Source organism: Salmo salar, chromosome 08, assembly GCF_965601325.2.
Source record: "Salmo salar chromosome 08, fSalSal1, whole genome shotgun sequence".
Taxonomy (NCBI): Eukaryota; Metazoa; Chordata; class Actinopteri; order Salmoniformes; family Salmonidae; genus Salmo; species Salmo salar.
Genome location: NC_138298.1, coordinates 7,283,064 through 7,299,229, shown reverse-complemented (window position 1 = coordinate 7,299,229; position 16,166 = coordinate 7,283,064). Strand labels below are relative to the sequence as shown.

Here is a 16,166-nt window from a genome sequence, read left to right as displayed (position 1 = left end):
GCTGCCATGTTAGCGTCTTTATTCTCTACATTTTGGAGATGTAACACGAGAGCGCCTCCAACAATTCCCTATATGAAATGACCCGCTGTACACAAGCAAAACAGAGGGGGGGAATTTAACAGACGTTTTTATTGACTAACATGTGTTTCCACGTCTGTACTGTGTTGTGGTGTCAACAAATTGCATATCTGCTTTCACTGGACATATTCATTAGATATTGAAAACTATCAGAAATAAAACAGCACAACACAGAAGCGTCAATTATCAGTTAGCAACGGCTATGGAGGAGAAAGTGGCGCTCTCCGGAACGTTCAGACAGAAACCACATTGGCCCCAATCTAGATATGACTGGTTAAGTGTAAGTAATTAAACGGACCAATATTTGTATTTTATATGAATTAGTTAAAAATGGCCGCTTTTGGAATGTGGAACTTGACTATATAAAATCATATTGTTATGTCTGATATCAAAGAACAGAGGCATGGAATGAATGTCGTCATGCCGGTTTGCAGACAGTAGAAATGTTTCAAACCCCGAACAATTATGCGCAGGTGTGTCTGTAAACTGTATTTACAAAATAAGTTTGACATGGGCAAATTATTTTGTCGTCAGTGAAATAGATCTGACAAATGGCTATTAATGCTTTTTGGCGTGTATAGCCTATTTATCGAATAACCAGGTGTCGCAACGTTAAGCTTTAATTAAGCTGTCATTAACCTATGATTTACACATTAGCACTGCGTTAAGAGATTATACACAAACATGTGCTTTCATCGTTGCGATCGTTTCTAATGCCTCATGCCACGTAGATTAAAAATGTCATTGTCCTCAGGAAAAGTTCTCAAGTGAATGAAATAGAAATCTTAATAGTATCAGTAGCATTGTCAAAACATGGTTACGGTGAGGTTTTTTCCCCTTTAGTCGCTCACTTCGTAAAAAAAAAAAATCTAAATGGTTTGCAAATGCCTCAAAGACAATTACCTCATTCAACAGGGGGTAGCCGTGGAGGACTGTGTTCCAGGACACAAATCCAGTTTTTCAATACCTTTTCAATCTATTCAAAATGAGAAACGGTACTGACTGACATCTGATTGCCTAGTTTCGATTGGTCTGCTATGCACGCGATCCACCCACACAGTCATTTTTTACTATCCATCTCATCTGGGTGTGGAATGTATTCAACCTTTGCAAATAATCTAACCTTAAGTTAAAAAGGTTATAATGATAGTCATGCATATTTCATAGAAACACGATAAACAGAAAATGAAATCAACAGAATGAACGGTAATAGTACCTGTTCCAGTGATGATGGTGACAAAGTTCTCCACTCCTTTGCCGTGGCCAAACTTCTTCTCTGCCAGGGCGGCACAGTTGCCGTCGTTGTCGACCCAGATGGGCAGGTGGAGGGCGTCAGAGATGGGGGTGCGGATGTCGATGGAGCTCCACTCCTGGATCAGCTTGGTGGAGTGGAGGATCACACCCTCCTGGGGGTTCACCCTGCCCCCAGTCGACACACCTGAGGGGGGTGGAGGAGAGCGAATCAGATCCTGTCAAACTAGGGGTCTTTTCCTACTAGCTACTAACAAACTCTTTATTGAGGAAAAATGTACTTATGACTGTGATATGTGGTCGTCTCACCTAGCTACCTTAAGATGAATGCACTAATAACTAAGTCGCTCTGGATAAAATCGTCTGTGAAATTACTCAAATGTAAAAAATGATTATATAGTGAGAAAACTAGGGACTACGCAGACTTTGAAGCGTATTTATTGTCGCTGAGCACAACAAACTGGGGCAAGAGATTGTGACGTTTACGCATTTAAAACATTGAATAAAGTTCAGTTATTTGACACAAGTACAGTGAAATGGTTCAATTGCAAGCCCCGCCCAACATTTGGTATAGTCAATGTGCTTCCTGACAGATTCGCATAAGAAAAGGTTGCCATATTCAAGTGCAATTCAAAACATAAAAAGGGACATTTCATGAAGGAGAGAAAGCCACGTACCCACTCCCAGAATCCGGCAGTTGAGATGAACAGCGTCAAAGACTGCCTCCGTACACATCTTCAGTATCAGCTCGATCCTCGCCTCGTAGGTTTTGGGGTTCGTCTGAGTGTACTTCTTCACTATCTTACCCTACAATTAAAAAATATGTATATATAAAAATAAACAAATCTGACCAATACACTAATACTTAAAATAAAATGTTCCTTAAATTACATTTTATTTTTGCCCATATATAAAATAATAAAGTATATGCCATTTAGGAGACGATTTTATCCGAAGCGAGTTAGTCATCCTATTGGTGGCCCCAGCAGAGCTCTAACCCACAACCATACAAGTGTCTTGCTCTACCAACTCAGCCACAGAGAACCAACAAGTTTTAAATTGTTGCCCACAAAGATAAGATATTTCATGCAGATAAATCCACTTGTTCAACACAATCAACCGATAAGTACAGTTGGTACATTATTTGATAAGGAAGGCCACACAAGGAAAGGAAAACACAATGTGTTGGTTGACAAGTCAGTGCTTGTCTGACGTCAGCGATTTCATTAAATATATCAGCGTCTCAGAAGAATGTTATACCTAACAGCCACTATTCAGCTGAGCGGCACATGCTCATGGTGTTACTCACGGTAAAATCATAAATCAAATGGGGCCTAATCAAGATAAAAATGTGTTAAAAGACAGACGACTTCCGTTAGGCTAAAGAATGATCGGTTGACATTCTAATCTAACCATTAGTCATGAAGTTGGAGAATAGAAGATATGACTTCTCACTGTTGACATTTGTGTTCAACTCCAGCTTACTCCACTGACGAAAAGCAGTTTTAGACAACACACATGCCCGCGACAAATAATAACAAATGACATTTCTATAGCGCTTTACACAATCTGAAAGCGCTTCAAAAGCAAAAAATAAACAAGCAACACATCATGACTAGCCTGGCTATAGTTAGGTCAACCAAGAGAGGCCAAGTCTTTGAGTGCATGCATCCTCCAAAGATGGAGAGGGACAGTTCATGGCTTGATCAGGCTAGAAATGGTACAGGCCTGGGGCTTCTTCCATGAGAAGTGCAACGTTACAAAAATAGAACAGAATTGACTTAATTCTTGGTTGTGTTGAAAGGCAAATTCTTTCAGCTCTGTACATCATGCCATCTTGGTATGGTAAATATTTTTATCTGAAACTTTTCTAGTTCCATCGATCATTTCTTCATACATTTCTAGGGACCTTTGGTGGTTATGGGCATTCTAAACTATCAACCACCATCACAAACCTGAACTAGTTGGGTGTAGAGGGATGATGAACCCACATGGATGGTTAGACAGAAATCTGAGAAGCACACGGCAATGAGAGAATAGATGGATAGTGTAATGTACTGTGTGTTTATTTTGCTGATGTATGACCAGGAAGAGGATTTATGCTTTTAACCAATCCCGACTAATAATGGTAAGATAAATAAGAATAACAAATCTAACATGCAGTGTACCCCCCCACCTCACCACTACCACCGTACCCTCATGCTGACGATGGCCACGCGGAGGTTGGTCCCCCCCAGGTCGACAGCTAGGGCGCTCTGAGTCTCCAGGATGTGGTCGATGTCTTGGGAGATGTCCCACTCCTTGACGGGGGGGAAGCAGAAGGTCTTCTGCAGCGGCTCATCAAGGTCGATGGTCTGCAGGAACTTCAGGATGCGAGGCACCGCATTCCCGTCGCCGTAGATCTTCGAGCTGGTGGGGGGGAAAAAAATTAAAATCACACGGATGAAGAAGAGGGGAATTTTTGTGAGATTTCAGTTCTATATGAAAAATGGAAGTTGTGAGGGTTACTATAAATAAATACATACTACCGTTCAAAAGTTTGGGGTCGCTTAGAAATGTCCTTGTTTTTGAAAGAAAAGCACATCTTTTGTCCATTAAAATAATATCAAATTGATCAGAAATACAGTGTAGACATTGTTAATGTTGTAAATTACTATTGTAGCTGGAAACGGTAGATTTTTTATGGAATATCTACATGGGCGTACAGAGGCCCATTATCAGCAACCATCACTCCTGTGTTCGCTAATCCAAGTTTATCAATTTAAAAGGCTAATTGATCATTTAGAAAATGCTTTTGCAATTATGTAAGCACAGCTGAAAACTGTTGTTCTGATTAAAGAAGCAATAAAACTGGCCTCCTTTAGACTAGTTGAGTATCTGGAGCATCAGCATTTGTGGGTTTGATTACAGGCTCAAAATGACCAGGAACAAAAACTTTTCTTCTGAAACTCGTCAGTCTATTATCATCAGTCTATTATTGTTCTGAGAATTGAAGGCTATTCCATGTGAGAAATTGCCAAGAAACTGAAGATCTCGCACAACTCTGTGTACTACTCCCTTCACTGAACAGCACAAACTGGCTCTAACCAGAATAGAAAGGGGAGTGGGAGGGCTCGGTGCACAACTAAGCAAAAGGACAAGTACATTAGAGTGTCTAGTTTGAGAAACAGACACCTCACAAGTCCTCAACTGGCAGCTTCATTAAATAGTACCCGCCAAACACCAGTCTCAACGTCAATAGTGAAGAGGCGACTCCGGGATGCTGGACTTCTAGACATTTCTAAGTGAACTCAAACTTTTGAATGGTATTGTATATACATCCCCATCCCTATATATCTTAGAGCTGAAACAGGAGATGGGAGATTTTAGCTTTTAGACCTTCATTTAACAAGCCAAGTCAGGTTTAAAGGTTTAAGAATGACTAAAAGAGCCAATTCTGCCGCAAATATATATATACTGCTCAAAAAAATAAAGGGAACACTTAAACAACACAATGTAACTCCAAGTCAATCACACTTCTGTGAAATCAAACTGTCCACTTAGGAAGCAACACTGATTGACAATAAATTTCACATGCTGTTGTGCAAATGGAATAGACAACAGGTGGACATTATAGGCAATTAGCAAGACACCCCCAATAAAGGAGTGGTTCTGCAGGTGGTAACCACAGACCACTTCTCAGTTCCTATGCTTCCTGGCTGATGTTTTGGTCACTTTTGAATGCTGGCGGTGCTTTCACTCCAGTGGTAGCATGAGACGGAGTCTACAACCCACACAAGTTCAGGTAGTGCAGCTCATCCAGGATGGCACATCAATGCGAGCTGTGGCAAGAAGGTTTGCTGTGTCTGTCAGCGTAGTGTCCAGAGCATGGAGGCGCTACCAAGAGACAGGCCAGTACATCAAGAGACGTGGAGGAGGCCGTAGGACGGCAACAACCCAGTAGCAGGACCGCTACCTCCGCCTTTGTGCAAGGAGGAGCAGGAGGAGCACTGCCAGAGCCTTGCAAAATGACCACCAGCAGGCCACAAATGTGCATGTGTCTGCTCAAATGGTCAGAAACAGACTCCATGAGGGTGGTATGAGGGCCCGACGTCCACAGGTGGGGTTGTGCTTACAGCCCAACACCGTGCAGGACGTTTGGCATTTGCCAGAGAACACCAAGATTGGCAAATTCGCCACTGGCGCCCTGTGCTCTTCACAGATGAAAGCAGGTTCACACTGAGCACATGTGACAGACGTGACAGAGTCTGGAGACGCCGTGGAGAACGTTCTGCTGCCTGCAACATCCTCCAGCATGACCGGTTTAGCGGTGGGTCAGTCATGGTGTGGGGTGGCATTTCTTTGGGGGGCCGCACAGCCCTTCATGTGCTCGCCAGAGGTAGCCTGACTGCCATTAGGTACCGAGATGAGATCCTCAGACCCCTTGTGAGACCATATGCTGGTGCGGTTGGCCCTGGGTTCCTCTTAATGCAAGACAATGCTAGACCTCATGTGGCTGGAGTGTGTCAGCAGTTCCTGCAAGAGGAAGGCATTGATGCTATGGACTGGCCCGCCCGTTCCCCAGACCTGAATCCAATTGAGCACATCTGGGACATCATGTCTCGCTCCATCCACCAACGCCACGTTGCACCACAGACTGTCCAGGAGTTGGCGGATGCTTTAGTCCAGGTCTGGGAGGAGATCCCTCAGGAGACCATCCGCCACCTCATCAGGAGCATGCCCAGGCATTGTAGGGAGGTCATACAGGTACGTGGAGGCCACACAAACTACTGAGCCTCATTTTGATTTGTTTTAAGGACATTACATAAAAGTTGGATCAGCCTGTAGTGTGGTTTTGCACTTTAATTTTGAGTGTGACTCCAAATCCAGACCTCCATGGGTTGATAAATTGGATTTCCATTGATTATTTGTGTGTGATTTTGTTGTCAGCACATTCAACTATGTAAAGAAAAAAGTATTTAATAAGATTATTTCATTCATTCATGATGTGTTATTTTAGTGTTCCCTTTATTTTTTTGAGCAGAATATATATATATTTTAAAGGTATAAGTTCATTGAAATGGGGAAATTTAAGATTACTTAAAGGGTGACTGCACTGATTTGGCCTCGTTTTGAAGATTGCTCATTAAGAATTGCTGATTGGCTGACAGCCGTGGTATATCAGACCATATTCCATGGGTATGAACAATTTTCTTTTTTTTCTGCTGTAGTTACATTGGTAACCAGTTCATAATAGCAATAAGGCACCTAATATTACCAATATGCCATGGCTAAGGTCTGTATCCAGGCACGACGCAGAACAGCCTTTAGCTGTGGTATATTGGCCATATACCACACCCCGTCAGGCCTTATTGCTTAACTGTACCGTGGCAGTTACGGTTGTTTGTCCCTCCTGAGTCACCGTAGCAACAACATAGCCACTTGCTCAAAATATTAAAATGGTCAGAATTAATCCGTAATCAAGACATCTGTAATTAAATGTCGAAGATTTTGCCGAGAAGGTTTTAGTCGCGCAATTCTATATCTAGCGAAGGTGTTTGGTGCAGTATTTCTCAAGTTAAAATGTGCATGATAAACTAGTCAGTACACTGCAGACAGTCTATCAAGTGGCTACGCGCTCAGGACTGATTTCTGGGAACAATAACAGATCTACAACTTCATTATCTGCAAGCTGTCAAACTATCGTAAATAAAGCACAAGCTACAGGCTGTTTATCAGTGCCCTTAATCACTAAATCGCTAAAACTAGGAAATAGTAGCTATCAGGCATATTGAGCAGCCAGGCCACAATCAGCTTATCAAGTCACTGGCGAGGTGCAAAGTTTTGCTTTTTACAACTTTCTCATCATTACCACAGTGTATCTGTCTGACAGTGTTTAATAGGGAATGATGTTACAAAACAGGTTTTGGGGGGGACACTATGCTTACGAATGGGTTTAGGACTACTGACAAGTTCCAGTTGGGAGACAAGTGCACTCTGATCGTCTCAATGATCATTTTGGCAAAGTAAGTGTCAGACTCGAGTGATTGACACTATCAAACACATCAGCAAGTGGCCACTCCATAAAGGGTTTAGGGCCAAGGGTTATTTCAGCATAACATTGGCGACATGTTCTCTTATGTAAACAAGTCTGAGATGCTGAGTAATGGGCAGGTCGGTCTCACAGTCTGGAGGTTCTGGCTGCTATGATTTAATGGAGTGTGCGCAGCTGATAGAGCACAATCAGCACTGTTCTTTCTTTTCGGGCACTGGGCACGATTGTAATCCATCCAACTCACCAGTATGTCGTGACAAACTCCGTTTTGGAAATGATCCTATTTACAGTTTGTAGTCAATTTTGACATTAGAATTAAAGTTTGACTCGTATCGATGCCACATGGGCCGTTTAAAACCAAATAAGTTGGTTCTAAGCGGCAGTTCACCTTTAAGTTCAGTTCAGAGTGATCTGGAGTTTCTGGAACACACGCTTTCCAGTGTTCCGTTTGTGATACTCAAGGTCTGGGTTGATGGTCACTAGACTTGATACTGAATGTTATGGATTATTCTCCTGTCTGTTGATAGTGTTTGATGCCAGACTGGAAGTACAAGGACCGAGGACACACTGATTATTCACTGTTGTATTGTACTGATGACATCCTGTAAACACTGTGATTCTGTAGCAGCTGAGAAACTCACTGCCTTTTTGTTTTGTCTTCCTACAAGCCTCTTGGGCTGGTGTTCACAGAACATTTGGTGCTGTCTGATTAGGATACAATAGGCCCCATCTCCAAGAGGTCAGTTAGACATTTTCTCTGCTTCTGGGCTGGATGGTGTCTCCCTGTTGCAACTTGTAATAACCCTGTAATAAGCCCTTTTTCTAGAGGTTACGCGATGATGCTTACCAGGGGTATCTCTTCCCGAACTGCAGCTCCAGGGCATGGTAGATCTTATTCTGAGTATCTGCGTCTCGGACATGGAGGACGTTTTCACCTGGAAATAGAAAATACAGCTCAACGTCCTATAAGCATTCATAATGGGACGATTTGAAGAATGACAACAAAGCAATCACCAAACACTCATACTGTACTGGCAAGTTACAATGAAGAACTATACCAGGAAATATACAATGAAAAGTAACACTGGTAACTACAAGTAGGGCCCCTAGCCTGCTCCAAAATGGAGGCCACGCTTGCCTCTAAAATGGCACACCATTTCTCCATTTAGTGCACTACTTTTGACCAGGGCCCATATTCGAGCAGTATATAGGGAATAGGGTGCCATTTTGGACTAAATGGTCATGAACATTAGTAGACCCACCTACCAGTCTCTCTCCCAGTCTGCCTGGACCCCAGGTTGATGACGGGGGTCCCGAAGGCCCCGGCCTCTCTGACGCCACAGCTGCTGTTGCCGATCATGGCCCCAGCGTGACACACCAGCTGGATGAACTGCTCGAAGGGCACGTGCTTCACCGCCCGGAAGTTAGGGTGCTGCTCCACGCCCTTCTTCCTCATCACGCGCACCATCTCCTTACTTCCTGTTGGGGGTCGTCACGGAGACGGGACAGGGGTTGCCAGGAGTTACAAGACAGAACGGAGAAGACTGTGGGATGTCTAATTTAACCGACTCCTACACAGTCCACACTTGGCCATTCAACTGAATGAACTGCAGCCATTTCCTGTTTAGCCGTAGTGTTTCGTTGGATTTGAAGTACTGTACACTTGGTTTCTAATCCTTTCTGGGGACGTTCTACGCCCTTCAAACCAGTCCTAGCCCTAACCATGAGACAGACTGAAGGATTCAGCCCTATACACTAAATTGCATTTACTGTACATTCTGTTGGCATTAGATGAGACGCTTGCTGTAGCGTGTAGGATGAAACCCAAAACATGTCATGCTTGTTCCTAGCCAATTACAGAGGCGGGAACATGTATTAGATCTAAGAAGGAAAAAAGACATGCAGCTGAAATAGATAAGCAGATCCCTTCAACAGAGTAGCCTTCTCACACTATTGACCAAGGAAGGGTTGACACTGTAGTTCCAGCTCCACGATGTGCGTGTGGGGTTGCGCAATACGACGGCGCAAAGAGGAGCGAAATGAGGAAAGGGCGAGGAAAAATAGAGAATCCCCCACTGACCTGCGTCTATGTTGGGGAAGAGGACGAGCGTTCGCTTGTTGAAGGAGATGAGGGCGTCCAACATCAGCTCGTAGATCTTGATGGAGTTCTTGATGTCGGTGGTGACCGGGTGCTGCAGGGCCACGATGTAGTTGTCCTCCTTCACATTGTCTCCTGTGGATGACATTTAGAACATTTTCAGCATTCTAGTACTTTCTGAACAGGGGGAAGTCAACAGTCTACCGCTGCCACTGTTCTTTCTGCCCTGAAGGATTAGCTAAAAGCCCCATAAATTTATGAAATGATTTAACAACATTCTTATGATAACTCGTTTCCCACACCCTTCCACGCCGAAGGTACTAGCTACTATACCATATCACTATATAGTGGTATATGTACTATACCACTGTCCTAAAGTTGGTAATAAAAGGCTGGCCCTTTTAACCTGATTGGCCTGCCAATCACCCTTTATTGAAGCCTCCCCTCATTCCAACCAATCAGGTCGCTTGGATGCACTCCAGGGCACCGCCTACTCACACACCAAGTTAGGGTGCGTTACCTGTATCTCGAGAAGACAAGTTGTTGGGATGCTGACAGACTTTTCACATGCTGTTTCTGAAGTGTTGTGCGTTCATTGACAAGTGCGTGTTGGAAATGAATAGTGGGTTCATGTTGGGTGTAATACCAGCCAGTGTCAGTTATAACTATATGACAAAGACACTGCGACTTTGTCACCTTGGTGATGTAAAGGCAGGCCATGAAACCTAAAACGCCATCACTGTCCTCAGTCCAGGTAACTGTAGCTGACTAGGCCATCAAGGTCAGTACTAATTCCGACCAAGAGATCTGCTGCATATTCAAATAGGAGTTTAAAACTGGTGCTGTGCAGAAACTGTAGCCGTCTTAGTTTGGGTGCTTGACACTGACAGCAGAGGTTGTAATTCCCTGCCTGACAAGGAAAAACTCTGGGCCCTGGAACCTGGCTATTAGTCTGGTATACTGCATTGAACTGCATTCCCCCGCTGAAAAAGTTTGAACGACACTGGTTTAGGGGTTTTAAGCATAGTTACTTCAATACGTACCGAGCCAGTTCCTGATGATGTCCATGTAGTCGTCGCGGTGATGGGCGGCCAGCAGCTTGTCGTAGGAGGGGCAGCCCGCCAACAGGATGCGAGTGTGGTCCTCACACATGGCGATGAGGTGCTGTTCGGCGGTGCGGGTGCAGCAGGCGTGGTAGTGGGCCAGCTTGGAGATGGCGTGACGGATCGAGTCGTCGATGGTGCCGCTCACCTTGGGATGGAAAAGGAGGAAGGATCAGACATCAGGGTAAAAAGTCTGTGTATTGTCTCTGTGGCGGTTCGTTGAGTGTTTGAAGCACTGCTATTGTCCTTAGGGTACAAATAGTCGTTTTTATTGAACCAAGACCATCATTATCTCTGTTATGTTGCCTTTGGTTTCCAGGACTTCTGTGTATTTTTGGTAACCTCGTTATTTTTTATGGTAATAAGCAGGTATTAACTCAGTAATTACATAGTTATATGGCAATTACACAGTAAATAGTAACTAAAATACACAAAACGACAGTTAAAGAACATCCTATATCAAATACCAGGTAACTACAAGCAACCAATATTTGAATCTAGTTATATTCAGCTCCCAACACAGATATACCCTACTTCCTGAAAAATCCTTCAGATATATGACATCACTTCCCCCATTCCCTCACCTCTCCTCCCTCCAGGTGCAGGATGCGAATGTTCATCAGAGCAGCAGCCGTTGCCAGTGCGAGGGCGTCGAAGCGGTCGCCGTGGACGACCAGAACGTCGGGACGGAGACGGTGGAGGACATCTGGCAGCTTGACCAGCGCCAGACCCACCGACTCCACCATGGCTGCCTCGTCCTCCCCGCGCACGATGGTGTGCAGCTTGGAGCCGATGTCAAAGTCATCCTGCTCGATCATCCGGAACGTGTTGCTAAAAGAGGACAGGTGGTCAAACCAATCATTTCGTTCATGAATGAATACATCCTATTAGACAAATTAAAAATACATAAAGTGGCTTCAACTAAGTGAAATGAACAATAAACTAAATATCGTCACGGATAAAAACACAAATTCAGACTTATTTCCATTGTGGTCCTCATTAAGGACAGGAGTTTTTCCTGGTCAGGGCAAGCATTCAGAAAAAAACTTGAGACATGATTACTCAATTAACACTTCTTCCTCAGAGTGCAAATAAACAATGACTGTCATTGTAAAAACATTGGCAAATAGTCGTGATTTCAGTGGATCAGGAAAAACTAGTTCCAGCACACCCACCTCCAGCTCAAACTCACCCATAATCATCAATGAGATGGGATCCCAGCACCACCACCTCTAGCTCAAACTCATCCGGGTTGGCCTTGATGCCAAACATGATGGGTGCCAGCTTGGAGTAGTCTGCCCGGTTACACGTCGCCACGCACACCCGCAGCTTCCTCATGGCTTTGCTCTCCTCCATCTTGTCAGTCTTCTCTCTCATCCTCTGCATTCTCAGATAGTACAGTTCCTGGTGAGCAGAGAGAGAGAGATGATGGTGTTCAGAGTTGAGATGCTGGAATGTCAAAGGAAGCTGTGATGAAAACTGAGGTTTATAGGAGTGGCCTGTGGCCCGATGCTCCTCATCATGTTCTGTGAAGGGAGTAGTACACATCATTGTACGAGATCTTCAGTTTCTTGGCAATTTGTCACATGGAATAGCCTTCATTTCTCAGAACAAGAATAGACTGATGAGTTTCAGAAGAAAGTTCTTTGTTTCTGGCCATTTAGAGCCTGTAATCGAACCCACAAATGCTGATGCTCCAGATACTCAACTAGTCTAAAGAAGACCAGTTTTATTGCTTCTTTAAATCAGAACAACAGTTTTCAGCTGTGCTAACATAATTGCAAAAGGGTTTTCTAATGATCAATTAGCCTTTTAAAATGATAATTTTATGACCCCAAACTTTTTAACGGTAGTGTGTGTGTATATATATATATATATATATATTTTTTTTTTTAAATAACCTAATAGATACCCCACCTCGCACAGCAACACAGCCTGCTGGGGGGCTGTGAGCACTAAGATTTGTTTTTAGAAGCAATGGGCACAGGCATAACAGTTGGTCTAATTTACTCGAAAGTCTAAAGTGAGACTTTCTTGGCCATTCACACACGTGATACTCCAGTGGCCCTGTTACCAAAGTAACCTGAAAGGGGCGTCTAAACATTGTCTGATATTTCTTAAAACTACTCAGGTCACAAAATATTAAAGAGCAATATACCACATTACTTCTTACTAGTAAAACATTTGTTTTAGAAACATTAAGTATGCACATCCATTTGAATTGTGTTTATTTGTCTGACTGTCTGATGAAACCAAGATTGAAATCTTTGGCCTGAATGCCAAGCGTCACGTCTGGAGGAAACCTGGCACCATCCCTACACTAAAGAATGGTGCTGGCAGCATCATGCTGCGGGGATGTTTTTCAGAGGTGGGGACTGAGAGACTAGTCAGGATCGAGGGAAAGGGTTACTGTGTGTAGATTGATGAGGAAAATAAACAATTTAATCAATTTTAGAATAAAGGCTGTAACGTAACAAAATGTGGAAAAAGTCAAGGGGTCTGAATACTTTCCGAAGGCACTGTATACAAATACGCTTCTGTGTGTTTTGTTTGTAAGCTCAAATGGACAGTGATGTCCAACGGGCCTTTGAAAAACAAAATACTTTCTCTATTATCATAGAATATGGGGTCATCCTGCAGGTGGTTTCTGAAACTAATTCAATCTGTGTGTGAATCCATTAAGTCTAAGTTAGGGAGAGTTTCCTCCCAAGGTCGAGCGAGAAGGCCCTGCTGTACACTCCAGCCGCTAACAAGCTACTTGTATCTGTGGTCTCATGTCAACACTGATGTAATGGTTAAGTTGGTTGCCTGGAAGCTTAGTCAGACATGGTCTACTGGTTTATTGAAAATCTACACTCAAACTGTTGCGATAGGTTTAATTTGATTACTGTAACCAACTTTTTGAAGGCACATGACACAAAAGCAGGTATAAAAAGGGATTCACAAAGAAGTAAAGCTTTGAGAAAATGTTCTTGAGATGTCTAGTACTTTTCTCCCGGGTGCTGCATCATGGCTGCCTGCTTCGACACCTGTCATGTCTCTGCTTGTCTTTGTCAATAAAACGTCTCATTCTCTGTAAGCCATCCTGATCTCTCTTCATCATCAATTACCTAGAGTCCTTCGACAGCCTTAGCCAATTTTTTTCTTCGACTATTACAGAATGTTTCTGCAGTGAACATATTATGAATGCACTTCAGTGGTATAAATATCAATGAAGAAAAGTATTGATACAGCCTACCCTAGGCTACGCTGTAAGATCGATCAAAGTCTAAAATCAAATTCAACAGAACCAAAAATATATATTTAAAAAAAATCTGAACTGATACCACGTCAAGATAGCTCATAGGATAATATTTACACAGTATAGGTTAACCCCTGATAAGATCAACGTCAACAAAACAAAACGATTGTGGACTTATGGAAACAGTAGAGGGAGCACCCCACTATCCACATCGACGGGACAGCAGTGGAGGGGAAAAGTTAAGTTCCTCGGCGTACACATCACGGACAAACTGAAATGGTCCACCCACACAGACAGTGTGATGAAGAAGGCACAACAGCGCGTCTTCAACCTCAGGAGGCTGAAGAAATTTGGCTCGTCACCTAAAACCCTCAAACTTTTACAGATGCACAATTAAGAGCATCCTGTCGGGCTGCACAACCGCCTGGTACGGCAACTGCACCGCCCATAACGGCCGGGATCTCCAGAGGGTGGTGCGGTCTGCACAACGCGTCACCGAGGTCAACCTACCTGCTCTCCAGGACACCTACAGCACCCAATGTCATAGAAAGGCCAAAAAGATCAAGGACAAGAACCACCCGAGCCACTGCCTGTTCACCCCGCTATCATCCAGAAGGCGAGGTCAGTACAGATGCATCAAAGCTGGGAACGAGAGACTGAAAAATAGCTTCTATCTCAAGGCCACCAGACTGTTAAAACAGCCATCACTAACACAGTGAGGCTGCTGCCTACATAGACTTGAAATCGCTGGCCACTTCAATAAATGGATCACTAGTCACTTTAAATAATGTTTACATATCTTGCATTACTCATCTCATATGTATATACTGTATTTTATACCATCTATTGCATCTTGGCTAGACCGCTCGGTCAATGCCCATCCATATATTTATATGTACACATTCTTATTCCATCCCTTCACCCCTTCAATAGAACTGAGACTAGAGAACAGTGAAGTCTTCCACTAGCTGTGATGTAATAATTAACTAGCAGCAGAGCACAAATGCAGCTGTACCAACGCCCAGGCAAACAGACTCCTAAAAACAACTGCAGCCAAAAGAACACAACTGTAAAAGTTACGGTGTACTACTAACTACAGGTTACTATTGACAGAAGCGTCAACAAGTAACCCAGCCTGGACGCTCCTGGAGGTGGTTTAAAAATGGGACTGTGCCAGACATTGTCCTTAAGTAATCACCTTTGAGGTTTCAACTTCGGAGCTGATGATCGACGGTGACAATAAGTCATTCAACGCAAACTGAGATTTTTACATTTGGTTTCCCAGACCCAGATTCAAAGACTTCTCCGCTGAAAATTCTTTTTTAAATCTAGGACAGGCTAAATCAAGGCTGCTCACCACAGCATAGTTTTGACACCCAGTTTTTTGGTTTTTTTTTTTTTTTAACGAATGTAGTACAGAGCAAGACAGTGGGCCTACATTCAGGCACCGTCACAGCATCCAAACGACTACAAATACTGAAGACGCCTAGCTGACCTTTCCCCCAATAAACCTGGGATATCAAGGTATAGCCCGTGAACCGCTCTAACTTTCATAAAAAGATATAGCTAGGGACCCAAATGTTGTGACATTCTTAACATAAGGAGTGATGACCATCAGTTGGCATCAATGTATTAGCCTACAACCGAACATTTTGTAGTATGTCACCTTGGAAACAAACCCATTGCATTCAGTGACGTGTGAAGTGATGAAAGACACGGTGCCTCCATTGAACATGTCACATTCACATCATCTCAAAGTCATAAGTAGTATTCAAAATGATTAGGCTACACTATCAACCAGAAGAGAAACCGTCGCATTTTTTTCAGTGAACTGGCCAACTACCCACACAGTACAGTTTGAGCACAGCCATACAAGAGGCACAAAAAAAAATCCCATTCAACTGCAACATGAAATTAAATCTTTATCCTTTGGTTTGTTGAACAACAAGAGAAACATTGGGCAGTCCATGCATTCAGACAGACAGCCAATGCATTCATCACAACAATCCAACCAGCCCATCCCCTCTCTGCATCTCTCTCCCTGACACACACACAGCCTGTAGACTATGCCGGTTGTCTCACTGAACCGCTAACATGCTAGCCAGGCATTTTCCTCCCCGCACTGGGTTGGTTCTTAGGGTGCGTTTACATAGGCAGCCCGATTCTTGATGTTCTCTTCACTAATTGGTCTTTTGACCAAAAAGATCAGCTCTGAAAAAGATTGGATGTGAAAAAAGCTGATGTGATTGGTCAAAAGAAAAAAAGATCTGAATTTGTCTGCCTGTCTAAACGTAGCCTTCAAGCCAGAATCCACCCTCCCTCTGACACACACTGCCCTTGTTTCCAATGAAGTGTCACAAG

The 16,166-nt window shown here is 43.4% G+C and overlaps 1 protein-coding gene across 4 annotated transcripts in view; it reads right to left on the bottom strand.

Annotated features, from left to right (window-relative positions):
* LOC106609886 (bifunctional UDP-N-acetylglucosamine 2-epimerase/N-acetylmannosamine kinase) overlaps nt 1–16,166 on the bottom strand; it is a 39,033-nt gene that overhangs the window by 4,859 nt on the left and 18,008 nt on the right. For all 4 annotated transcript variants that reach the window (XR_014393042.1, XM_014208918.3, XM_014208917.3 and 1 more), the window contains 9 exons: nt 11,757–11,968; nt 11,149–11,395; nt 10,505–10,712; nt 9,444–9,596; nt 8,630–8,842; nt 8,211–8,298; nt 3,525–3,738; nt 2,007–2,136; nt 1,295–1,516 (listed from right to left, as the gene is read on the bottom strand). Coding sequence is in view for 3 of the 4 variants with exons in the window: in XM_014208918.3 (XP_014064393.1) it covers nt 1,295–1,516; nt 2,007–2,136; nt 3,525–3,738; nt 8,211–8,298; nt 8,630–8,842; nt 9,444–9,596; nt 10,505–10,712; nt 11,149–11,395; nt 11,757–11,968 (1,687 nt within the window). In the remaining variant the exon portion in view is untranslated. The remainder of the gene's footprint in view (nt 1–1,294; nt 1,517–2,006; nt 2,137–3,524; nt 3,739–8,210; nt 8,299–8,629; nt 8,843–9,443; nt 9,597–10,504; nt 10,713–11,148; nt 11,396–11,756; nt 11,969–16,166) is intronic.